This window comes from Uloborus diversus, chromosome 5 (genome assembly GCF_026930045.1).
Source record: "Uloborus diversus isolate 005 chromosome 5, Udiv.v.3.1, whole genome shotgun sequence".
In the NCBI taxonomy this organism is placed as follows: Eukaryota; Metazoa; Arthropoda; class Arachnida; order Araneae; family Uloboridae; genus Uloborus; species Uloborus diversus.
Window position 1 is genome coordinate 144,984,830 of NC_072735.1, and position 27,406 is coordinate 145,012,235.

Sequence of the window (27,406 nt, forward strand, 5' to 3'; positions counted from 1 at the left end):
ACGTAATTGTTATGATACAATTGGGTAGGGCTGGGCCCATAACCCTTATGATAACTTACGATGTTTAAACGAAAAGCCGAAGGGCTAAATTTCGTAAGTCAGTCAACAATGTTACATGCTTATACAAGCAGAGATAATATCACACAGTGGAAGGTGCAGAATCAAATATTAATGTGAAGAAATGAACATTGGAAACTTGTTAAAATCTTACCAAAAATTTATTGGTCCATAGTAACTAAAATAAATATAACTAACAAAAATAAGTTCTTAAGAATAAAACCCGGCCATAAGTGGAGGCGGAGTTCGCAACTCCCCAACACTTATCGGACCTAACTCACAAGAGGCTGACGAACACAAAAGAAGAGAGAGAGAACGATTGGAATCGTTCACTATTTATACTTGCCTCATTTGCATATGATTGGGCATCAAAGGATGCCAACCTAAAACTGAAACTTTACACGTGCCGAAAGAGTTGAGAAGTTAATCTAATTTGAATAAAGTTAATTTTATATTACATTACATTAGGAATGAGAACGCGGATAAATATCGTTTACCGATGTCTATCAATTTTCATCAAAGGGCAATTCTTGGAAAAATGTCCCGTGTGTAACACTATTTTTTAAATTTTTTCCAGCTAACCAAAGCCTTCAAAAAATAATGTTGGGGAATAATACATATTTTAATATAGGGTCATTCCATGTCAAATCAACACAATTTTTCGAGATTTTCAGATTTGATGCCTCAGATTTTCATAATTTTTGGTGTGCAGCTATGTATTATAGATTTATGAAAAAATACCAAATTTCAGCTATGTAGCACAGTTATTTTTAAAGTTATTAATTTTTAAAAATTGAATTTTTTTTAAAAAAAGTTCATATTTTGGCACACAAAGCCCAACAGTTAATCCCATATTTAATCAATTACTTTTCAGACATGTGGATAACTAATGGTTTGGGGTCAAAATGTCGCCACCAAAATGTCGCGGCCAAAATGTCGCCGGTCCAAAATGTCGCCGGGCCGAAATGTCGCTTGTCCAAAATGTCGCCAGGCCAAAATGTCGCCGGTCCAAAATGTCGCTTGTCCAAAATGTCGCCAGGCCAAAATGTCGCCGATGCAAAATGTCGCCGGCCCAAAATGTCGCCGGGCCGAAATGTCGCCAGTCCAAAATGTCGCCAGTCCAAAATGTCGCCAGGCCAAAATGTCGCCGGTCCAAAATGTCGCTTGTCCAAAATGTCGCCAGGCCAAAATGTCGCCGATCCAAAATGTCGCCGATCCAAAATGTCGCCGGCCCAAAATGTCGCCGGGCCGAAATGTCGCCGTTTAAAAATGTCGCCGGTCCAAAATGTCGCGGGCCAAAATGTCGCCGATCCAAAATGTCGCCTGTTCAAAATGTCGCCGATCCAAAATGTCGCCGGGCCAAAATGTCGCCTGTCCAAAATGTCGTAGAACCGAAATTCGCTCATTCAGTTGGTAAGAAAAATGCAAATGTACAAAAATGCTGTTTAACACCAAATTTGCAGAATAAATGATTACTGCCTTTAATGAATGCCTCCGTTAAAAATGGGACTGGACTAACTGAGTTTCTTGATGAATTCTAAAAAGATTATTCCGTTTTGGTTCGCAACTCTCGGCTGTTTTTCAGCAAACAAATAGAATACAAGCGTTACGTTATCTTATTTCTTGTGACTCGCTATCTACCAACTGTAAAACGTTCTACGGCGTTCAGTTCAGACGTTCGATAAATTATTTTAAACTTTTCTTCAAGAATAGTGTGCGTTTGTATGTGACCGATTTTTTGGGGTCATTCTACGTCAAAACCTGTAGTAAGAATTCGAACGATACCCGCAAGTACCCATATATGATTTAGGGCTGCGTGGTTTTTTTGCGTCAATTCGTTCAAGAGAGTGGAGTAACTGAACGTTTTCATCGATATGCGTGACTGTCATTGCTCAAAAAATGATGAACGGAATCAAATAAAATGTTAGGAAGCAGCAGGGGGACAGATTTTGGGGCCAATAACACCAGAGGGTGGAGCAATCGAATGTTTTTTTTCCTTTCTTTTTTATTATCTGTGACTGATATATCTCAAAAAGTAATACAGTAGACCCTCGTTTTCAGCAGGTTTATTTTACGCGGTTTCGATTATACGCGGTTGAAGATTTGACACCTTTATTTCATTTACACAGATGAGTTTCGGTTTTACGCTGATGCGGCAATGCAAACAGGTAACATTTTCCTCTCTTTCAAAACCCAAGCTCCTATAGATTGCAGATTACTCGTAACTAACTGCATTTTGACGTGCTAATAATCGAACTGGTGTCCTTGGAGACATTTTATGCGATTGGTTCCAGAGCTTTTTCCATTAGAAGTAAAGTGATTAAACTCACACAGTTCAGAACTCACTGGAAGAAGAGCTTTTAGGTGTGACAAAAGAGGTCAAAACCAACGAGGATACCGACTCCGGTGACACACAACCAAAAACGCTCACATTGAAAATTTTGAACCATTCGTAGACAATAGAAATAATCTTTTTTTTCTGATTTGTTAGTAAAGGAAGATTTTATCAAGGAAATGACGCAAGTGGTCATGGATGCGTTAATGCTCAGCAAAGAATTAGAGGAAAAATTCTTAATGACTACCAAAAGACTATCATAGCCAGCTCTTCTTCATAAACAGAACACGAAATTAGTTTGTTTTCTTTATGCATATTATGCATAAAAATCGATATAAGTACACATTAAACTTTTTACACAATTAGTCATCACTAGAATGAAGTATTTTTTTTTATCTACGGAACCTAATCCCTATTTTGAACCCATTCCCTATTTTTGATATTAGGTCTCAATTTACGCGGTTTCGATTTACGCAGCATTTCCGTGGAACATAACACCCGCGTAAAACGAGGGTCTACTGTACAAGGGTTAAGACAAAATTTGGTCTACAGGTATATCTTAAAGGGCGAGTTGCTCATTTATTTTTGGCTTCAGTCATCTCAAAAGGATGGATCACCGAATAATTTTTATCGTTTTATGTGACTGCTATATCTCAAGAAGTAATGCGAGGATTCATACAAAAATGTAGTATGCAAGTGAAATTAAACGAAAACAAGCCTTATTTTCGTTCTAAGTTGAGTTTCGTAATCGTTTACGTGAGTCAGTGTAATTAAATAAACAATGAAAAATATACTGAATTTAAATATGAGAGGTTGAGCAAGATATCAATAAAATCTAAATTAGCCGTGTATTCCTCTCATTTTTGTAGCACTTTAACTAGCGTGGGTGTTAAATAAAAACTGAGTTTGCATTCTTATACAATTTGCGTAGTAAAAATTCAATAATTAAAACAGCAATTTTTTCCGAGAGGGAAAAACTTATTTGTTTATTATTATTATTATCAGTATTCTTTTCTTTCTGAATTACCAAGCTATATTGAGCTGGAACAATTACTTTTTGAAACTCATTTTAAAAATAAGTCTAGGTCAAAATTGAGCTGAATAATCCCATTGATATCTGTTATTTCACCCTACATTATGAAATTTTTTCTTTTCTATTTAAAATTGGAAAATGTGATTCAGCTGACTAGCGCTACTTCGCAAGCATGAAAGTATCCTCTTGAAAACCTCTAATAAAATAGCTGTTCTGAAATTGTCCCCCTTGATGTTCTATCGAATATATAAATTTCATGAATGTTGAGAATTGAAAATATTTGTCATCGCGTAGAGTCGTTTTTCAAAAATCTGAGTGAAAGAAACCTGTTTTAGCAGTTACGGGTTTCATTGATTTCAAAAGATTTGACAGTGAACATTTCGACGTAATTTCAGAATTTTACTCATAAGACATGGGAGTTTCCACGGCAATAATCTGTCATCTCTGTTAAACATTTGTTTTGCTGTCCCAAAATCCCGGTCGCAAAGGACATACAAATGTCCTCTCAGAGGAAGGTCTCGAGCAGTCTTGATCTTACTTTAACCAACGTATATCTCACTGAAAACGTACAGTTTTTTTTTTTTTTTTTTACAGTTCTTAGGGTCATGTTAAAAAATCTATGAGAAAATTAAATTTCATTAGGATACCCTTCTACTTTATTTCCACCCTGGCCCGTGATTTCGAATTTTCCCAGTGAAAGGGGAGAGGGAGGATAACGGGCATATAACCAATGCAAATTTCATAGGATTGCTATAAAAAGCACTTCACTTGTATATATAAAAAAAAATTCAAAGTCGGGGGCCATTCCGCCTGATCCCCTAAATGACTGACTTGTCGCTAAGGTAATAATATGCTAGAGTGAAGGAGTTATTTGTTTTTACTTCATTACGCCAAAAAATACAAACCGCCTATTCTCTTGCCATATTCACATCGCGCCTCACTATTCTTTCATTCGCCTTTAGAACAGTTTAGTTTTACTTCCATACCAATTTTTTGTCTGAATCCTTGCGTTACTTCTTGATCCTTTGCGTTACATCTTGAGTATTATTATTAATCAGATTAAACGAGAAAGAGAAATCCGTTGCAGCAGCGTTTCGTATGTTTACGTTCGTAATAGTATACAGAAAAACGTATGTTTTCTGAAAACTATTAATTTTCTGGAATTAATCTGATGTTTACGAATTAAGACAGGAGAAAACGTTTGGAATTTTTGAAGGAACTTACTTTGAAAGGCAATTAATATTCTTTCGCAACTTTTATGCTGAAAAGCATCGACGTACATTTAAATTTTTCGTACCAATTGAACTAGCGAATTTTGGGCCGGCGACATTTCGGACCGGCGACATTTTGGACTGGCGACATTTTGGGCCGGCGACATTTTGAACCGGCGATATTTTGAACTGGCGACATTTTGGGCAGGCGACATTGTGGACTGGCGACATTTTGGACTGGCGACATTTTGGACTGGCGACATTTTGGGCCGGCGACATTTTGGACTGGCGACATTTTGGACTGGAGACATTTTGGGCCGGCGACATTTTGGACTGGCGACATTTTGGACTGGCGACATTTTGGGACGGCGACATTTTGGACCGGCGACATTTTGGGACGGCGACATTTTGGACCGGCGACATTTTGGACTGGCGACATTTTGGACTGGCGACATTTTGGGACGGCGACATTTTGGACCGGCGACATTTTGGGACGGCGACATTTTGGCCGCGACATTTTGGCCCGCGACATTTTGGCCGCGACATTTTGGGCGTATACCTAACTAATAATCACTGGGACCAAGTTGAGATTAAAAGATATTATTTTACTATTATTTTGCTCTTTTTGTAATTTACATCTTGCACACATGCACATTCAAATATTTAAAAAAATTCTGAAAAAAAAAATCACTTTTTTTTTTCAAATCTAGATACCATAGATTGTGAAAATTACACCTATGGGACAGGGCATGTGGATGACATTTCAATGTAATATTTTATTTTTAAAATGAATAATGATTAATTATTGACATTGTTGATAATCAATCAGAATAATAGTACTAGACTCATAAAAATGTTCTCAAAAGATATTTTTTTTAAATTAAAAGCGGAACACAAATTTGCCCATTTTTGTAGAATCTTCCTAGATAGCCGGCAAAGAGCTGGACACTATTTGACAGGGATTGGGATTATAAGGGAAATGTTTGACTTCATTTAAAAATTGTTGACCTCCCTCCAATTGGAATTTTTAAGAATTACCCATACTAACTTCTTTACTACTCCTCCTATACGTTTTCCTGATTTATATTGTGTGACTTTTTGGGTGTCTCCCCAATTTGCTGACATTTCATTTATTCCTCCCCACCCCCACTGTTTTTCAGTTTTAATCATACCATTTGATTGAAAGGGTAAGGAAATTTGAAATATCTGCGAAACTGGGGACGAACCATTTTTGGTAACTATTTGACCTCTACCTGTGTTGACTATTGAACCTGAATCAATTAAAAAAATCTACATCAACCTGAGCGAAGCCGCGAGTAAATTATAGTAACTCAATATTTTTGAAATGTAAATGATAAAATTAGATGTTGATGCAGTGTACTTAATATTAGTGATTTCAGATGAGTATTTTTATTAATAAACATAGTGCAAAGGGTTTTAATTTTTCAATGATATAAATTTAATTTTTTAAAATTTTCATGCCCTGAATATTTCTGTATTTTTAAGAACCACCCATTTGCACCACTTCTTCCATTTTGTAAAAGAAAAGTGATAAAAGTTTAACTGAAAGTCAAATTCTTCAAAACTTTAAATAAACACATTAAATATTATATTTCTTTCTTTTTTTTTTGTTATTCTCCAAGTTATTCTGTACTTTTACACAGAACTCTTTTTTTTGTTTGTTTGTTTCTGTATTTGTACTATATTCCAGTGAAAAAAAATCTGAAATGAAAATTGGTAAAGTTATGAATTTCTTGCCTTAACTAAATCACTGACTATCACAAAATCTCTGGGAAAAGCAAAACAATTACAGGGTTAGTAATAACAGTGGTAGTGAATGGAACAAATTAAAAAAAAAATCATTATAACTGAATATTATATCACTGAAAGTTGTTTTATCCTCAGACCACTCCGAGCAGAATGAGGTGCGCACACGCGCGTTAGAATCGGATTGGAGCGTTACCGTCCATCGGATCGGTGGAAGGATGACGTTTGCCTCTCGCTGATCGGATATCGAAGCGCAGCGTTGCTACCGAGTAGAAATTGTTGGCGGATGCTTTGTTGAATGACGCCTTAGTTTCGTTGTGTTGTGTTCGATGTCTGAGACATCGGAGTAAGATAGGAATGCAGTCTTTACTTTATTAAAAGTTTTTATTTCTACTCTCAAATATTTTTAAGAATGATAAATATTACTTTAAGTTATTTTTAGCCATTTTTCCTTTGAAAAATTACATATGATTTGTGGAAAAACTACTTAATTTGCATTTTTCTTTTTCAAAAAATTCCTAAAAACGGACAAAAATTCCTGGATGTACCCTCCTTATCCTCAAAATATTGTCAAAAATTAAGTTATACTTCACTCTGATTAAATATTTCTGCAGACAAAAATACTGGCGAACAATTCTAAATCCTTAGCGCGATCCCTGGAATGGATTGAAGTCTGTTGGAGAACATAACAAAACATTCTAATTAAAAGCTGCTAAGTAAAGATGAATAGCTTATACTGAAAATTTTCTCGTTGATGTTATATTTTGATCTAGTTATAACAAAATGATGCTTTTTACTCACTTTTTTTTTTCTAAATGTAGGACCTATGATGAAGTAGAAATATTCCCCAAAAGTGGCCTTAATCTCATAGTTGGACTGAATGGAAGTGGGAAATCATCAATAATGTGTGCTATTTGCTTGGGCTTGGGTGGAAAGCCTCAATACACTGGAAGAGCTACCCAGTTATGTGATTTTATAAAGCATGGTCACCCTGAAGCTAGTATTGAAATTGAACTGTAAGTAGATTAATAAGTAATCTATTATAATTTTAATTATATGCTCATTTTAAGTATTAATGTTAACAAATCTTACATTAAATTTTTGGTTGTAGATGTAAAGTTTTGATTCAAACAGCAACGTCCCTCCCTCCTAGATATCGTCGGCACCATGCTTAAATGAAAATTGGCATTTTTCAGAAGAGCCAAAACAATATTTTTTTCCCACCTGATGTGTTTAATGTTCTAATTTTTATGGATAACTTTAAGTGTAAAACTATCATTTGAAGTAGAACCATTGGGTAGCCCGTTTGGCAAACTGCGGCAAGCCATCAAACATTGTCCGTTGTTATTAGATTTACAACTTAAAATTATAGTATTATTTAAAAAGTGTTTTGTTACTCACTGTATATTTAAATTTATCTTTTAGTGCTTATGGTAGTAGCAAAATGAAAACCATTCTGATAAGTAGAAGTATCAAGACTAGAAGTTCCGCTTGGTTCATAAACAATGCACCTTCAAATCAAAATGAGGTACTTTTTGTTTGAAATTCTTCATGTGTGTTTTTTTTTTTTTTTAACTCTTATGTTTATTGTTAATAAACATTGTTATTCGGTATTGAAATTAAAAGTTTGAAACTCAAGGTTTTTTTTTGTAACCATATTTAGTGTGTTTCTCTTTCCCTCCGAAGTATAACTATGAAGTTCATAATTTACCGTTATAAGTGCTTAAGTTATTTACCTGCGTAATATTTTCCTCACAAACTCTTTGGTGACTGCTCTGAAGGTTTCTTCTTAATTATGCTGTTTTCAAATAAAAATTTTTAGTTCATCTGAACCATAATATAAACATGTAATTTATACAATATATGTTTAATATGGACTAAGAAAGCAGTTTAATTTTAAATACTTAAGCCGTGAACAGGACATTAATAAGATCAATAGTTATGTACCTCAGAGCCTGAAGAACACAAGTCACATTATGATAATTTTACAGGAGAGACGAAAAACTTTATTCTGGCACATGCCAGGGATGAGATGCGTGCTCTTTTGACCCAATTAAAATATTGAAAAGGATTTTTTCTTTGAGAATTCCGTTCACATGGCTCAATGTGGAATAGACTTCTATATACAATGCACTGATAAACATAAAATTGCAATTTTTGGACTCACGTCAGTCTGACTCTGAGGATACAGATACAGTCGAACCTCGTTAAAACGTCAACTTCAGTGATAGGCTGAAAGTTGGCCAAAGTCGAGGGTGGCAGTTAAACAAATTTTCCTCAAACCTGCTTAAATGCATGTAGCTTTCAAATGCATAAATGCATTTAAAAGCATGTATTTTCCTTTCCAAATGAACTTTGAAATATAACAGCCATTGGACTTCCTGCAGTGTCTCACCGATGGTTCTTTGGCTGTCACCGACAGTTCTTTGGCTACTTGTTTTTTTTTTTATGTCCAGAAGTTGAAAAATGTTCATCAACAAATTGATGACTTGTGAATCTGTTTTTATTCTTTAACTCACAAAATAGAACTTTTTCATGCTTGCTTGAAATTGTTTTCGTTCTTAGCAGAACAAAGCAAAAGAACTCGATGTTGTAAAATGTTGTTACAAACTTGAAATCTGCATACGGTGTCAATTACAGGTTGAGCCTTAGCACTGTCCCCCTGCCAACCGGGACGAAAAAGTAGGCAAAGAATGAATGCTTTCATAGCTTAGTAGTGAAATGTCAAACTGAAAAGGTTAAAAAAGGTGGGGAGTAGATAAGATTCAGTTAAAATTCATGGAGATGTTGGGAACAGTACACCTTGGCGACTGAGTACGGCAGGAGGCGGATTAAACAGAAAAAGAGATAAGAGAGCTGGTCACTTTTACGTGGTGGCTAATGTGGGAGCATTTGTATAGGGGATTAGTGACATGCATGATTTCCCACCTTAGCTCGTTATGGACATTCACTTTCTAACTCTCCTAAACAGCTTAACTTCAAGTTAGAATTTCAGGGTTGCCACGCACCGGGAAAACCTGGAATTGTCAGGAAAAATGAAAATGGCCGAAAATCAGGGAAATGTCAGGGAAAATAAAAAATTGCATATTTCCGATCATTCTTAGCGCGGGCCCGCAAAAAAAAAAACTTTCAACCTTGTTTTTTTTCGCGCCGCCATTCCCATTCGTCCTTTTGTCATTCCCCTCTTTCTTCTTCCCCCTGCAGTTCTTTTTATCAACTCTCTGCCATTGGCGCATGCGCCATAGCAGTCGGCGGCGGACATGCTTCTTTCTTTCAAAATAAAAGTAATCCGATTAAAAAAAAATCTGCACATCAGAGAAGTTTCTGATCATTGCTCAAATTTTAACTTTATGACAGGGTGCCCACAGGAGTGATTATGGCGCAAGGTGCGCCATCAAAATTTTTTTTTTTTTGGGGGGGGGATTTTTTAATTATTTATTTTACTTAATTTTTATTCAAATTATTTACTCATATTATTTTATTTTATTATTTTCATCTGTGTGTGTGTATTTTATTGCGGAGGAGCGAGCACACTTTTCTTTCAAAACAACAATAATAATTAAAAATAAATAAATAGGTTAAAAAATAAATAAATAAAAAAAGAGGATTAAAAATAAAAAAAAACGCTAAGGCGTTCAGAAATATTGGGGGGGGGGGGGGTGCCATTGAACTAGGGGGAGCACCCCTGTTTTATGAGCAACAAACAGGGGAAATATATGAAGCTAAAAGATGCATGATTTTTTTACAGGCCAAAGTGTAAAAGCGCTGTGAATTCAATGGATTGGAGGGGTGGAAGGCAATAACTGAAAAAGTTTAGGTTTCATAATTTTCTAGTTGAGATTATTTTAGCAATTAACTTTATTTTTGTGATACAGATGTCACAATTGTTAATTTCGCAGTTCTTTCACTTGATGTAAGGCAGTGGCTCCTCGCTATTGAAAATTAGATATGCTATATTTACATTAATTCTTTATTACAGTGATTTGCTTCACTTGTGTTAGTACATTAGGGTAGTTCAAAAATACACTTAAAGAAAAAGGTTTCTCCTAGAAAACAGAACATCACTCAATGTTTTTAGACTTGTGGATAATAAAATACTGGAAGAATTTTAACTTCCTATTCCAACTGAAAGAGGGTGCTCGACTCCCTCCCCCAATCTCCATACGTATGGGGAGGATGTTAAAAAAATACATTGAACTGAAAAAACAATGTTACATACTACAATCTACACGAGTTATATGCATATTCATTGCAATAAAATCATTACTTACATTAAAAAAAAAAAAAAAAACATCTGGGGAAATTAAATGTTTCTAAATTTGTGACTTTTTCTATTCTAGGGCTAATGTTAAATGAAGGGGTCATTGAGCAACCTCCTAAAATTTGAGTACTAAATAAAACTTTTACAACACAATACTATTAGTAAGTTTAAAAAAGATAAGGGGTGTCTTAGACTTGAGCTGAGAGAAAAAAAAAAAAAAAAAATAACCACCCTTAGTACATATTTTTGATTATTTCAGCTTGAGTAAATTAAATTTGGTAACCATTGTTTGTAAAGTTTGAAAATGAGGTAAGTTTTATCAAAATTTGAGATGTATATATTAATGTTGCAAAATGAAGGTGGAGATCGATAACCTGGAATTTTTCTCAAAACCACCTGGAAAACCTGGAAATGTCAGGGAATTTCATTCTTGAACTTCCGTGGCAACCCTGAATTTCATGATGTGGGCTTTAAAATGGCCGTTTGATCAGCAATATTATCATGCCGAATATGCAGTTTACATTTGAAATTGGGGGCGGATAGCAGGGTGGCGGTTTAAGGAGAGAATTTGTATTGCATTCCTATACTTTTTCACCACCTTTCTTGGCGAAGTAAGACGGAGTGGCGGGCAGTTTAACAATGTTATACTGTATATGGAACGGTGTTGGACAATCAATAAATCAGATGAGGTAAAACTGATAACCTTTCATCAAAGAAAAATCTTGAGACGAATTTTCAGAGCAGTTAAGTTGCACTATGAGTGGAATATAATTATGAATAACATTATAAATTTAAAAAACCTAATTTAGTAAACAAAATAAAATCTCTCAGTTAAGATTATTTAGGAATTTACAGACTTGACATTAAAAACAGGTGAAGCTACTAACATTTTAAAAATCGGATGGAAAGAGAAGAAAGTCACAAAGTAACATGTTTACCTCCCTGTAACGGCAGTGAAAAGTCGAGGAGACAAGTGCAGGACAGACAGAAAGATGGGCTGAGTCCATGTCCTTTTCCAGATTGCAGAGCATGCATTTTGGACTATCACATATATTTATTCTGTAAAGGGGTTTTGCTTAACAATCATGTCCCATCAAGGACTTGAAAATGGTAACTGCTTTGAATCTGGGCTGGTCCGGAATGTCTGATAATTATGAACATAGTTGATACGATTTTAACATTTTAGTGTTAATGACACAAGTGTAAATAGCATTAGTGTAAGATATTTAATGAAGCATATTGTGGCACTAGTGTATTATTTTACGTTTTGTTTTTCCTAGATTGGCAAGTATAAAAAGTCAAGACCAGCCTTCTTTGATTGAAATACATTAATTGAGATAAACTAATAAATCCTTAAATTTACTATTGTATCAATCTAATGTCTGATAACCATTTTATTGTACTTGTATTATAACCCTATTCTGCAATTTAAAAGCACTTTAATTAATTTAATTCATGTGTGTATTAATAGAATTCTTATGTGTATTTTAGGTTCTTTCTTATATTAAAAAACTGAACATTGATACCGGTAATCTTTGCCAATTTCTTCCTCAAGAAAAAGTTGTTGAGTTTTCTAAAATGGATAAAAAACAAAGATTAGAAAATATGTTGCATACTGTAAGTATTAAGTTGTTGTCCTTATTGTATTTGATGGTCTGTTCATCAGATTTTATTTAGTATGGTAGACCAACTTGTGTATGTACACCAAGGCTGTATCCAGGATTTTGTTTCGGGAGGAGTTCTTAAATTTTCGTCAAAAAGACGAAAAATTTACCTGTTGCTATGATTTTCGAAGCATTATTGCTCATTGGTAGACATATGGTTATGGGGGGGGGGGGAGGCAGGGGGAATTATTGGTTGTTTTATTTTTTTTTCTTTTGAACAGTAATTTTACTAAATTACCAAGAGTTAAAGTTGCCTAATCAAAATGTTTAAACGTTAGCAAATGTTTCCTCAGAAGTTTAAATTTATTGTTATAATATTATTTAATTAAAATTGAATATGTACAAGGTTTGTTGGTACAGAAAATGATGTGTGTTGTCGTAAATGTCAAAATTGCGAAAGGTACCAATGACATGAGGACCTTTAATTGGCCCTCAAGTTGGAACATGAAATAGTAATATGTTTCACCAATTACTTTTCATGAGCTTTGAAGGTCAGGAGCCCCCAAATTATTGTTTGTAAGGAAGGAGCAGACCTAGGAGTATTTTTAATATTTTGAAATACATGCCAAACTGACACTGGGTTTGGTATCTCATTTTAGACACAATTTCAGGCTATATTTGGTAATGAAACAAGGAAAAGGGTTTGGTTTGTGGACACTCTCCTGGAAGTTTTTGAAGCCTTAAAATGCATTTGAGGCTGACCCCTGAAAATTTTGTTATTGAAGTTTTAAAGACGCAATTTTGGGTTACATGTTGACATGTTAGAGGAGGAGGTGGTTGCTTTAAATCGGAAATTTTTTCAAAATTGATGGTCTACAATTGATGACGTGGAGGGAGAAGAGAAGAGGTGCAAGTGACTCTCAAATTTTTGACAATAAGACTTTAAAAGCGCCATTACAAATTTTCTTTGGGTGAGTTCACTGGAAGGAGATGGAAATTTAGGAGCTTTCCCTTCTAAAAATATATTCTAATATTCTCTTTGGTAACGTTAGACAAGGGAAAGAGGTTCCCCAGGGATCAAGGTCCAAGAAATATGATTTTCGATTATGTTTGGTACAACAGCATAAGGGGTGGGTAAGCAGCTGCTGTCCTCTCGTAAATTTTCAAAATCAAAATTCTGAAAATGCAATTTTAATTTTCCTTTAGTGATATTAAGGTGGATAGCAGGGATTTTGGACTCTGATTCGAAATTTTTCCAAAATTTAAGAGCCTAAAAACCTAATTTTGGACTGTCTTTGGTCTTGCCAAAAGGGTTTAAACCCTATTTTGGGTCAGTGGTAAGTTTCAGAAGTTGCTGCTGGGGCAAAATCCGACTCTCAGGGTCATTCCGAAGTCAAAAAATAAATAGGAGGTGCATTAAATTGAAGGCCTCTTTTTTATATCAAATGTGTCTTAAAGACAGGGACTTCTGCCCCAGAAACAGGGGTAGAAGTAGTCCTATATATCCTATATTTCCTATATTTTCAAAAAAAAGCATCAAAAATGTCCTGTATTTCCTATATTTTTGCCAATTGCCCTATATTCCCATAGTTTGTTATAAAGATTTGTAGAAAATGACTACTGAAAAACCTTTATGTTATTTGATTTGCACTTGATCTCACAAGTTGACAAAAGATAATTCAAGGCGGCTTAAAAATGAAATACATAAGTATAAAAAACTTTTTTTTTTTGAAATGTCTGCCAGCCCCCGTCTGTTTAAATTTTTTTTTGTAAGTGTAGAGTATTTTTGATAAAATTTAAAAATTGTTTTAAGAGAAAGCTTCAGTAATCCATATTTTATGACAAGCTCTCCAAACTTTTGATAAAGCACTTTGTTAATGAATCTTCACTAACAACAAAATGTGGTGAAGATGCAGCCATTATTAATACAAAGAAAAAAAAATCTATTTAAAATATTTAAATGTAGGTAATTATTTAAAAAAAAAGAGAGATTAATATAAAATTTTTGAGGAATGGGGATTTGATGTACTTAGCAAAAGATGAAATGCAGAGAAATGTTAGGCAAAAGCTTATCCAAAATATAAATAATCAATGATTGTAAATAGTTGTATTAAAAGTAAATAGATTTCAGATTGTTTAAATTTGTTTTAAAATATTTTTTGTATATAAGTAAACTTATTTTCTTATTACGTCAGTCTTTCAGGAACAGGAAACTCATTCTAAGTATAAATTTTATTTGGGTTTTCAAACTGTATTCAGTATGATTCATTGAAATCATTGATAATAATTGGTGCAAAAATAATTAGAAAAAAAAAACTATGTATTGTTTATTTTTTCACATCAAAATCATTCATAACACATGTCCTATATTTGTCCTATATTTTTCGTGGAAAATATCCTATATATTTCAAGTCGACCACTTCTACCCCTGCAGAAAGTTAAAGGATTTGTAGTCTTGAAAATGCATTTTGTTAATCTTTGGTTATGTTAGAGGGAAAGGAGGTATGAGGGTAATTTTAAAATCGCAATTATTACATCTCTAATTATATTAATAAAAAGGCAGTTAGAGAGCTTGCTAACAACTTTTTTTAAAATTGTAGCTCGAAAAATGCAGTTTTAATAGATTTTTGGTGATGTTAAGAGGAGGAGAGATTCCAGGGCTCAACCCCACAAATTTTCTTAATTTGTAGTTTTAAAAATGCATTTTAAACACTTTTGATAATGTAAAGAGAGGTTCAGGGGTGCTCCCCGGTCCTTTTTTGAAATTGTATCATTTAAAATGCAATTGTTGATTATCACCTATTATGCTACAGGAAGGGGGATTCGAGGGTTCTCCCTCTGAAATTTTTCGAAATTATAGTTGCAAAAACGCAGTTTTAAACGATCCTTGATAATGTTAGTGGAAAGAGGGATTTGGTGTTATTCCCCGGGAATTTTTTGGAATCTAAAATCTTCAGAATATGATTGTAAGATTATCTCTGGTAAGGTTAAGGAGACCGGCAATCTTTCCCAATTGAAACTCCAAAAACGTTATTTTGCTTAACTTTCAATGATGTTAGGGGGAGGAGTTTTCGGAAGATCTGCCCTCGAAAATGTTTGAAATTTAATCCATGAGAACTAAATTGAAGATGATCTTTAATGATTTTGGTGAGACCGGGGGGGGGGGGGGGGAAGCAGAGAGACATTCCTCCAAAAATTTTGAAGTTGGCTTTAAAGCGCAGGTTTTATAACATCTTCGGTAATGTTAGTGGGAGGAGAGATTTAGGAGCCTTTTTGTAATTTTTGGGGGTGCTTCAACAAAATTTTTTTGGAAGTTGAAGCCCTAAAAAGACCCCCTTAGACGATCTTTGGTGATATTTAGGGGGGGGGGGAGCATCTTAAATTTTACCGAGTTGAAGTGCGAAAAACAAAATTTTTGACAGCTATTTTATAGCATGTAAGACTTTAAAAATTTCAGGGGGGGGGGGGGTCTGACTCCTTGTCTCCCCCCTTTCTGACTATGACCTTGATGTACACTGAAGTGCTACTTCATTTTCAAAATTCTTAGCATCATTAAAAAGTAACTTATGCTCCACAACAGTGAAAGCATTGCATAATAAGTTAAAAAAATTGGCTGAACTTGTATTGTTCTACTTCAGTTTTTTTGGAAGGGAGTGGGGAGGGGGGGATGAAATAAAAAAAATAAATAAATAAATGACGGCAGCTCTGTAAGTGAACGGGTGTTACTACTGTTAATTCATCTCTAAAAAACTTTTTAATCTTTCTTTTTTTTTTAAATTGCAAGCTATTTATCCTTTGGGTGCCTGTAACTGCTCTCAGAGTCCCATGGCGGTGTCCTTTGAAGGAGGATTTCCCTTTTGGATATAAGAAATAGTCGAATGGTACCAAGTGGGGACTGTAAGGAGGGAATTGTTAAGATGCTGTATTTCGTCTGGTAGTTACCCTGTAGCACCAATTGAGTCGATTACCTTGAATAGTGTGCACTTTCATCTTATCAGGGACAATACCATCTGTTAATTAAATAATAATTTGTGTATAATTTTTGTTAAATAATGATTTATGTTTTGCGGACTGCTTTGTGTACAATGGTATAGCATTTAAAGTGTTTCAATTCACTTGTTCTTTTTGCATAACATTTTAATACAGATAAAATATCTGATATGTCTGAAATTTATGCAAAACTTGATATTTTTAGAAACAAGGTTATAGTAATTTAAGAAGAGAAAAAATAGAACATTAAAAAAAAATGAAAAAAAGTAATCTGCAATTTTTGATTGCAAAAGCTTTAATTTAAGTGAAAAAAAAATCATTTTTTAGCTCTGCTCTTTAAGTTAATCATAATCATATTGAAATAGATCTTTTCTGTGTTTCATATTCAATTTCATTTCAGATTGGTGAACCGCAATTAGTAGAATTATTTGAACAATTAAAGGAGCTGAGGAGAAATTTCTGTGATACTGAAGACAGAATTAAACAAATTAAAAATGAAAAAGAGGAGCATCAACAAAAGAATGAAAGACTAAAACCTGAAGTTGAAAAACAGAATGAAAGAGAGCAGTTGAAAGGACAATTAAGGTTGCTTAATGATCAAAAAAAAATTTTGGTGAGTAAACGTTTCCATTTGACCAAATATTTTTCTCTAAATAAATAAATTATCTATGTTTTGTGCTTTAAAAATTCACGTAATTCTGCAATGTGCTTTTTTGGCAGTAAACTAATTAGGGTCCTATTTTTGATACTGCTACATAAAAAATGACCAAAATAATAGTAATAATAATTGAAAAAAAAAAAAAAAAACGTAACGTTGCCTTTTGGCTGTTAAAATTAAAAGGGTACTTTTAATTGTATAATTTTATAAATTAAAATTTAGCAATGATACTTAGAGGAGAAAGTTTACTTGTACCAATTGCAAAATTTCGAAACAAGTGCCTGAAGTAAAATTATTATTTCATTTGCGCACAATTTTAAGATTTTCCTATCCAGAGTTGTTTCCATACATATGCTGGTTCAATGGATAATTTTAAATTTGTTAGCAATAGTCCTAAAGTTCTCATTAAGGGAATATTTTAGACCATGTAAGGAATTAATAACTTGTGCTTTTTGATTCAGTGAAGGCATTTCTATAACAGTTACAAAATACAGATTTTTATGCAATCCTTTGGTTAACAGGTTTATATGTTTTATGGTTGTCAAATTTTATAAATTCATAATAAGAGAATCATATATAAGGAATTATTTAGTGTTGCATTTAATTTTGTTGTTGAACAGCAATAACATTTAGTTTGTTTCTTTGGAATTATGTAATGTGTTGTCATTTTGTAATGTAAGCAAAATGTGATGAGTTTATAAAACAGTTTTTGGGTTTTATGGGTTTTGTCCGGGTTTTTATTTTTATGAATATCTGTTTCACTAATATTTTGTTGCTGTTTTTCTTTGCTTGAATGACATCAAATTTTAATTCTTTACAGGAATACGATATTTATCGTAATGAGGAAAAAGAGAAGAAAGCTGCTAAAATAGAGTGTGAGAAAACCAAAAAGAACTGTGAAAAAGAACTTGAACGAGTTCGTAGTAAATTAAATGAACTGAACAGTGAATGCAAGCAAAGGCAAAAAAGTGTGAAAAGTCTGGTATATATGAAATGTTTGCTACCTTTAAACATGTGTACTTTTTCATTTGTTACTTCTTTTACAAAACATGCAGTTTTCCACAGTTTTATGTTCTCAGTATTCTGTAAGTTGTAAAAAGGAATAATTAATTACAGTTATTGACGATAACTGCATTAAAAATTCTAATATTAATGTCTGATACATTTCTTACTGGTATTAATGCACATTTTACTACTTTACTTAGAACTATAAAAGTGCCATTTTGCTAGACAAAATCCCTATACATCAATTGCGTTTGAAATATTTATAGTATTTACAGTCGCCGGGGTGGCGGATTGGTGTACACTGCCTTCAGGGGTGTAATTTAGGGGCTTCACCCCTTCTTGCCTAATGCGGCAATACATTAATTAGTGAGCAGTAAATTAATTTTTGACCTTACAACCTCTAGAACCATTCCATTCCTCGCTCCTTCACTTTACCATTAACTCAAGTCATTTAATCACTTTTGATTTAGACAGAAAAAAATTAAGAAAATATAAGCCATACAAAAAGAATATGTTTTGCAGATGCAAGAAAAACATAACCTTGAAAAAAGAAGAACCAAGGGTAGGTTTTGGCAAAATCCAGCTTTCGTGCCACTGTGCTCTCCTTCGAGAGGTAGACACGTGCTTCAGAATTTACATTTAAATTAAAATCTTCGCTAGTTATAGTCATAAGAAAACAAAAACTGCCTAAACATGATGTCTGACAAATTATGAATCTATCGCTATCTGATTCGATCTTCAAAGCATATTAGTACACTTGCCTTTTAATATATGATATATAAGTTTTCCTTTCTTTCTGTTTCTTTTTTTTTCTTTTCATTTTCTTCAAAGATTTTGGAACATGTTTTCATGAATGAAAAATCCTATTAATAGGAAGCAGAGTGTTCTTCTTTGCTGTTGAAAATTCAAGGAAAATTGAAGAATATGGGTGATATAGATGGAAAGGTAAAGTAACATATTATACAAACCTTTTCCTCACACTTTAGCATAGTGAATGCCTGAATTTTCATAGCATTTCTATTTTATCTCTTTAATACTTAATTCATATCAAGTTGCTAGTACTCAATAACTAAAGCTAAGTTGCTTTGATGTAACTTCAACTCAAGTAAATTTACTCTTGGGTTAAAAAAATATGTTGGGTTTTCCTTCATAAAAAGAAAACAAAAATGCTCAAGGTTTCTACTGAGGTTTCTTTAACCTGAAGCCCAAGAACACTGGCATCCGTGTTAACTTGAGTTTACTTTTAAAAAAATGAGGGCTCGAAAAATTTAAAGCAATGAAATCTTTAAATGGTAAAAATGAATACCACATAAGAATCCTCATTCTGCATTTTGACTAGTTCTTAAATTATATTTTGAAAGGGGGTTTCATTTCAAGACTGAAATTCATTTGTCTTGCAGAACATTTGGACTAAGCTTATTGTGTCCTACTTTTCAATTTAATGGTATTTGGTGCAAGTTTGTTGCAGAAAAAAAAAAGAGACCGAAACTTCTGGGAGTTTCATGGTTAATTTTGCTGAAGTAAGAAAGCAGTAGAATGTGTGCTATCTACAATGTAAGTCAAGCTATTCATAGCAAAGCATATAACAAACTGGAAAAAAATTATTTTACTTTTATGCTGTATTAAATTTTTATGTAAACCTACAGAGTTTGTACTATGTGCAGTTATTTTTGTTTATGTTTTGTTAATCAACGTAACACCTTTATGTTTCAAAAATGATTGCATTCAAGCTATTTGTTGGAACTAACACTTTGGACACTTTGAAACATAATGTTATGTCCTTGCTCTATTCGCCCTCCTTCAACATGTAACTTTTAACTCACTGATCTTTTGCTTTGTAAGCAATATATACTCCTCCATTCATTATCAGTCTTAAATATGGTATCTTAATGAAAATCATTTTCTAAAAAAACAGAAATAATTATCAACATTTTCTAAAACATTCTGTCATTTTTGTTGACTTGGATCAAAAACACTTCATACTTTTAAAAAGCTTGGAACTAGCTACTAAAATCAGTTTGTTGTTACAGCTTTCAAAAATGTAAGCTTGGATATTTTGCTTGCCACCTTAAGAGACTTCTTAGACTTTAACTGCTCACAGCTGCAAAGTTTATTTGTGTTCTTACATTTTTTTCAAAAAAAAAAGGATATTTTATTGAACATAATATTATAGTTTGTGTAATGTACTTAATCTCTCATTTCAGTGATTTTTGTCTTATTGGGATATTATCACTTTTATCCTTCCTGTCTTGTGGCATTTGAAGAGAAGGTTTTTTTTTTTTTAACAATCAGGAGCAGGGTTGGCAGGTTTCTGCCGAGGCGGTAAAAACCACTGGTAGAAACCGGTTAAAACCGGCATGGCAAAAACCCCTTTCTGCCACATTTATGGCAGAAACTGGCAGAAACTCAAAAAATGACATAAATGCAACTCCTGACATACAATAGAAAATGTATAAGAAAAATAATTAAATATTAACCCAAACACAATTTATTTACAACACTACCACCATTCAAAATCAAATTTTACATTGTTTCCCCGCTGCAGCTGCCTCTAACAAAATAAAAGTTTTGACGCTGTTTCTAAACCTAACCAATTTCCCAATTCGTTGTGCACAAAGGAGAAATTTGAGAAGATTCTTTCAATCCCAGCAGAACAAGGTGGCATTATCCTCAAAGAACAAGCAAGATTCACATAACTTTCATCTATAGCACATTTTTTCAAACTGCACCACCATGCAGTATTTGGAGTAGTTGTTACCACGTGATTGGAAAAATAGGTTTTGGGAAAAGGGGCCGATTTGTTTTGTAAAGCAATGGTATAAGGTACATAATCAGGGTTAATATTTGTGAGTAAAGTGCGGGCACTTTCTTCTTGATTACATGATAAATTTACTCTCAAATACTTTGGATGGAGCATATAGGCGAGTAAATGATTATCAGTAACTGCTTGATTAAGCTCTTTTAGAATAGCTTTGTTCAGTTATATTAAGTGTAAAATGAGAAGTTCTTGAATTTTAGAGTTTAATGAAATAAAACAAATCTGTATTTATTTAAATATTTGATATATATGTATATATATATATATATATTACACTTTATATTAAATGCAAACAAAATAATTATAAACAACAAACTGAAAAATTTGTTATTTACAACATTACAAGGCTAAAATTTCTAACGCATAGCAATTTCAACTATGATAAATTTTACTTTGCTTTGGAAATGTCAGTTTTGTTATTTAACATATTTTTACACTAATTATTAAATAACTATTATATTAAGTTTTTGCAATGACGAAATGGAGTTATATTTTTTATTTTACTTAATTGCCTGTCATTAAGTAATTACTAGAGCTATTAAAAACGTTTTCTAGTTTTTGCCAGTTTCTACCAGTTTCTGCCGGTTTTTACCGGTTATAACCAGTTTCTGCCGGCAAAAAGCCAACCCTGATCAGGAGTGATTTTTATATCAAGCATGTTTTGAAAATTCACAGATTTTAGGAAAACCTTGATAAAATACGGAAATTTGCAGTGTGACAAGGTTGCTACTCTTAACTATAGCATAACATTTAAAAATTTAAAAAAAAAAAAAAAACATGGCTACCATTTCACTGTTTTTTTTTTTTTTTTTGGCATAGTAGTATTAACTGATCAGTTGGGAATGAAATGTTGATTTTCCCATCATTTGATTGTTTGCCATAACAAGAGTTTAAAAAAAAAGTGTTGTACTGGCAGCACAAACTAGAAATGAAATTTTATCAGTTATTAAAGTGTGTGTACGTGAAATTTTTTTCCATTTTCTTATTACAAACACATTTTTTGGTGGTTTATTCAATGATTTTGAGCAGCAAATTGGGCCATTGCCGCTGGAAAAAGGATACTCCAGAGGTTTTGAGAAGTTCTGCTGAAGTAATTTAATTGCGACACACTTGCGATATTCACACAAGCATCCAGCATCAAATCACTAAATTTTAAAACTTTTTATCGATATTGATATGAAATGTTTCTAATTTGTTGCATAACTGAGAATGTAAAGGTAGTAAAAATGTTTTTCAACATAACTTTTTCACTTTAGCAGCTGGCTGATAGGTAAAAATAGATTTTGAAGTGGAGGAGTATGTTTATTCTTGGTATGAATCCCAAAACATAAAGTTAGGAAATCAATTTTTTGTATTGTGGGCTGTCCTATAAATATGATGCTGGGAGCCAATGGGTTAACATCATGTAAGGGGTTAAAAGGTATGTAATCAGAAAGAGGAAATGTTTTTTTCTTCTTTCTTGCATATATTTGGTGCCTCAAAGCAACTGTAGGATATTTTACTGTTATTCCTGGGATTAGATGCTTTACTGTTGCTCTGCGGCAAGTGAGACTTGTGTTTTTATCCTGGAAAATGTTATTTTAAGATTAACTTTCAGGTCTGTTAAACATTGAGGACAAAACAGCTGGATATAAATTTTTGAACAAAATCCAAGCTGAAAGTTTTCTGCTGGAAGTTTGAAAGTTATTCTATAATGTGTGATAGTAAAAAGACAGTTTCATTAATATTAGCTCAATTAGTTTTTATGTGCTTTTGGGAACAAACAACATTTTCTTATGTTTTTTAGATATCAGTCCTCAAACTAATTTTTGTTTTACTATTTCATTTACTAACATTTAAAAGAGAATGCATTTATTTTGTAGGTGCACAATGAAAAAATAGAATTAAAAAATAGACTGGCTGAAAAAGAAAATGAGACAAAAAGGTTTGTTATTTTTTTTTCCTGTCTATTAAGAGAACAAAATGCAATACATGAAAAAACATAATTCATATCTTTTGATCGCTTTTATTTAAACGTAACTTTCAAGTTTTCAACTCTCAAGTTTTTGTAAAATTCTTATGTTTGATGTGTTCATTTGTAACCATTTGTTTTAACCATACTCCACAAATAAATCTCATTACAAATTCAGCTCAATGTAAAATGCTTAAATGTCCAAATCTATTTTCCCCGAGACTGGAAACTTTTCTTAGTACAATGGAAAATGCGTTAATTTAAAGCAAAATCATTCATTGATGCTTAAAATTTAATTATCATAGAAATTAAAGTCTGGACTTAGGTAAAGAAGCTTGTGAACATTGACGTTAGTTAGAATTTTGGTGTAAATTAGTTAGAATTTTGGCTGAGAAGGATGAAATATGAAAATTAGCTTCTCAGTTGTATAGTCAGAGTCAAAGGTAAAAGAAAAAAAGGTCATCAAAAAAGAAAGTTACAAACATTGCTTATGATGTAAATATCCCGTATATATATATATATACTAAAGAAAAAAAAATCTTGCCAATAAAACAAAGTTACATGTTTTTTGAAGACTTCATTTTACCTCAATTGATCCTATTTTACTTTTTAAGAAATTTATAAAGAAAAATCAAAAATTGAAGTGTCCAAAATCTTTAATTAAAAGTTCAACAATAATAACTTATGGTTAACAAAGACTGAAAGCCTTGGATATAAGTGTATTTTGCATAAACTATGTTGAAATATACTGTATGTCTTAGCTCATAATTTAAATTTGAAGAAAATCTACAGCAAGAATTAGATCTATTTCAATTTTTAGAATGTCTTCTCTATTTACTATTTGAGCGATTTATTTTAAAATTACTTTGATCTGGAAATTCTGATTTGGCACTTGAATTGTGTTTTGATAATTCCAAATTGTCGATCTTAATAGCTTCTAAAGCCTATGCTTGTTCTACAGCTACATCGAAAGTTGAATCTGAAACCATCTACTGATTTTCTTGAATTACATCATCTCTCAACCCTGTAGTAAATGGTGCACACAAAAACAAATTAGCTACTGTAATTAATTTCACATGTTGGAGAAAATTTGCTTAGCGCTGCTGCATAATCAAAAATAGTTTCAGTTTCGTGTTGGAAATTGCATAGAAATTTGTGTTGTTCGATAATAAGGTTAGGTTTAGGCCACAAATGTCTCTCAAGAGCAAGTATTATATCATCATACAGTAGTTTGTTTGGATGATTTGACCCAATTAAAGAACATAATAAATTATAATGATCAGATCCAATGCAATTGAGTAATATGTTTGCTCATAATTGTTTGTCCTCAAAAAGTTTTTGATTTGTAAATAGTTTTCAAATTTGTGTTTATATTTTTTAAAATGTTTCTGGATGCATTAAAACATTCAAAATTTAATAAAATGTACTTGTATCTTTTTCGTTGTGTTCGGGAACATCTTTGTTTTTCATCCTTTTTCAAAATTAGTTCCACGATACCGTCATTACTACCAATTAGAACTCTTATTAATTCCACAAATTGTTGTTCATTCAAGATGTTTTAATCCTTGTTTGCCAATTACTGTAATTTATTTTGATAGTGAGGAGTAAAGAGATGTTATATAGCTCTTATTATCATAGATCTTATATAGATCATAGTTATTTATATACAACGGACAGAACAAACGTACACATAATGTTTCATCATGGACCTGTTCGTTTGAAATTGTAATCAACAACAAGATAACCCCGAATTAAGAGTATTAGAGTTGTATTCTTCTGGTGCTTGGATCGAGAGTATAAACCAGGGTAGAAAGAATAAACATGGATATTACAAGTGTCTAAAAATTTAATCCAGCTAAACAAGATTCTACTGTGATATAAATTTATTTTTATTCCTGAATGTACTGTAGAGTATGTAAATGTTTACCTTTGCTTTGCTATATATATCAATTTTATTTATAAATATTTTTATCTATATATTAACCTCAGGGTAAATTGTTTGTTTTAGATGCAAAGACTTGCAGCAGCAAATAGCAGCCTTAGAAGCACTTTACCCACAGTTAAAAGCCGAAAGAATGGAAAGTCGAGTATGTTTTTTTTTTTGAATGATTAGTTTAGTTTTTATGACTTTTAGTTATTAATCAAGAATTAAAGCATTCTTAAACATTAACAAGGCTACAATCCACAAATTAAGGTTTATACAGCAACCACATGATATTGTGCATGCATCCCTCCTATAAATGATTAATTGTGCATCTAGGGTGTTAATTTTCCAAAAATTGTGAAAATTTTGCTCTGCTTCAGAGTTCCTGTAATCCTGGGAAAACTTGGAACTGTGAGGGACTTTCATTTGTATCAAAAAAGTCAGGTTAAGTTATTAATCATCTCAAAAACCTGTTAAATTGTGAAAATGTCCCTGGAAAATATTATCTTTGCCTCATAAACTTTTGCTGTAAATAGATTATGATATTCGTTTAAATTTACTTACGATAATAAGTTCTTTAATGACGTGATAATTTCAAAAGATATACAAGTGTGATAGTTTAAAAAAAAATGTTGTGGGAAACTCACCCTATGGTTTGAGGGGGGGGGGAATTCACCAAGAGAAACGGTGGTTTTGAACCAATTTACATTACATTTGCAGTATTTTTACAATAAGGAACCAAATATTTCTGGGGACAATGACCCCAACTACAGTGATTAAATAAACACTCAAATAAGGTCACAGTTACGAAAAGTCAGACAATTCCATCACATTCAGTTAGTGATGCAGTGAGGGGGGGGGGGAGACTTCCTCTAGAGGACTTGCTTTTAATATCATTGCCAACCCTAATACCGTAGTTTATAGCTTGTGAATACTTGATTTAAGAGAGGACACACAGGCCCCTCTATCTTTTTACTGTTACGTACTTAATAAATTTTAATTTTGAAAACTACTAGCTGTCAAAATAATAAGCACTTAATTATTTGATTTGTTTTTAAAATAAAATTATTTAAAAAAAAAAGTTAAAAAATAATTCGCTTTTGAAATTGGCTTAATCGTTCCCTGTTCGCCAGTTAAATTTATTACATCATTCTTGCCGCAACTTTAAGATTCTTTTATTTTGAAAATCCATTACTAAAATTACACTTTTATTCATTGCTTTAGTAGCTCAAGTAGTTACATTTTGCTTTAACTTGAATTTTTAGAAATATATGCACCAAGTATAGCTATGATAGTTGCAATTTTATTTGCACAAAAGATTTAGACGATGGGGTCGTTTCCAAAATAAAAGTATTTTTTTCTGAAAGAGCATATTGAAAAATATAGGATTTGACCATTTTTTAAATAATTTGACAAAGTTTAATATTTTTAGACAGATATTCGGTGTACAGATTCAATTTCCTTTTTTACGCTTCTGCATGTGACATCACAAGTGGTAAAATGCCATTCATGATGCCATTAACACAGCGCAATATTTAATTTGCTTCTTTACTCACATGTACTGGCAACGATATGGTTAGTAGCAGGCATAGAGCGCAATATTTAGTTCGCTTCTGAATCATCATAACCTGGAAACGTGGTAGACAGTGAGAGTAAAGATTCAGGGAGCCAGTGGATTGCGCCGAAGTTCATCACTTGTGACGTCATAAAGACCGCGCCTTATTTTAAAAATCAGACACTTTAAAAAATTTATTAAAAATCAAACATTTTGAAAATAAAAAATTTTCCTCCCTCCATGTTTTTTTTTTTTTTTTGCTCATTCTATCTACTTCAGTGACTAAAAGTAGTACTTTTAACTGATGGAAACAACCCCATTCTTGTAAAAAAAAAAGCATTTTTTTTTCTGAAAAAGTTGCAACCCCAGAGTCATGGAAAGTCATGGATTTGAAAACTCTACATGTAGCAGATACCCTATTCTTTGCATTAACATATATATACAGTCGAGTCCCGACTTACACGAGGGATGCGTTCCAAGACTCCTTGCGTAAGTCGAAATTTCGCATTGTGGAAAAATATATGCATACAAATTTTTTAAAGCATCGGAAATACTTTTAGACACTTATAAACATCCCTCAAACTGCTCTAAAGCATTCCTTAACCATAGACTATAGTTTCTTGCATAAAGAATTGAACATTTACTGTATTTAAAAAATAAAAAACTGTTATTCAAAATGAAATACTTTAAGATGAACAAAATTAATGACCAATGGGAATGAAAGACATAAAATAAAAAAACACGGTATGCACAGCATGTAGTAAAATTTAAATGATACCCTATAATAGTACAGTAGATACAGTAACTATATTTAAGAGTTAAAAAAAAAGATAGTGATAATCTATGCTCCATGATCAGATCGTTATTCTTATCTAATATGTTTTTAAATACATTTGCTTTGCCTTTATAACGTTTCAATTTGTGGCAACATCTCCTCTTCCTGATCTCTTTATTAATCCACAATATAAAAGCAGCTTCCATTTTCAAAATTTTTATTGCAAGACTTCTCTGCAAGCTTCAATATTTGAACTAAGTTATGAACTTTTACGGATATATTTTTGTTTTTAATCATATTATTCTGAAAAATAGCTTTGTACTTTGCTCAATATGTTTTGTGTTACATACTAATAAGAAAATAAAAAGCAGAATTGTAAACCAAAAGCGGACAAAAATTGGTGCACGATTACAGTGTTGCCAGATTGGGCGAAATTTCCCCATTTTAGGGAAATGGGTCTTG

At 32.6% G+C, this 27,406-nt stretch overlaps 1 protein-coding gene across 1 annotated transcript in view; it reads left to right on the top strand.

The window, feature by feature from the left end:
• Positions 1-27,406, top strand: part of LOC129221894 (structural maintenance of chromosomes protein 5-like) — a gene marked incomplete at its 3' end in the record, with an annotated part of 198,620 nt that overhangs the window by 10,550 nt on the left and 160,664 nt on the right. Inside the window, 8 exon segments of the mRNA XM_054856266.1 lie at positions 7,225-7,419; positions 7,829-7,931; positions 12,156-12,281; positions 16,659-16,871; positions 17,737-17,898; positions 18,795-18,866; positions 22,602-22,663; positions 24,699-24,777. Of these exon segments, the coding sequence (XP_054712241.1) occupies positions 7,225-7,419; positions 7,829-7,931; positions 12,156-12,281; positions 16,659-16,871; positions 17,737-17,898; positions 18,795-18,866; positions 22,602-22,663; positions 24,699-24,777 (1,012 nt within the window).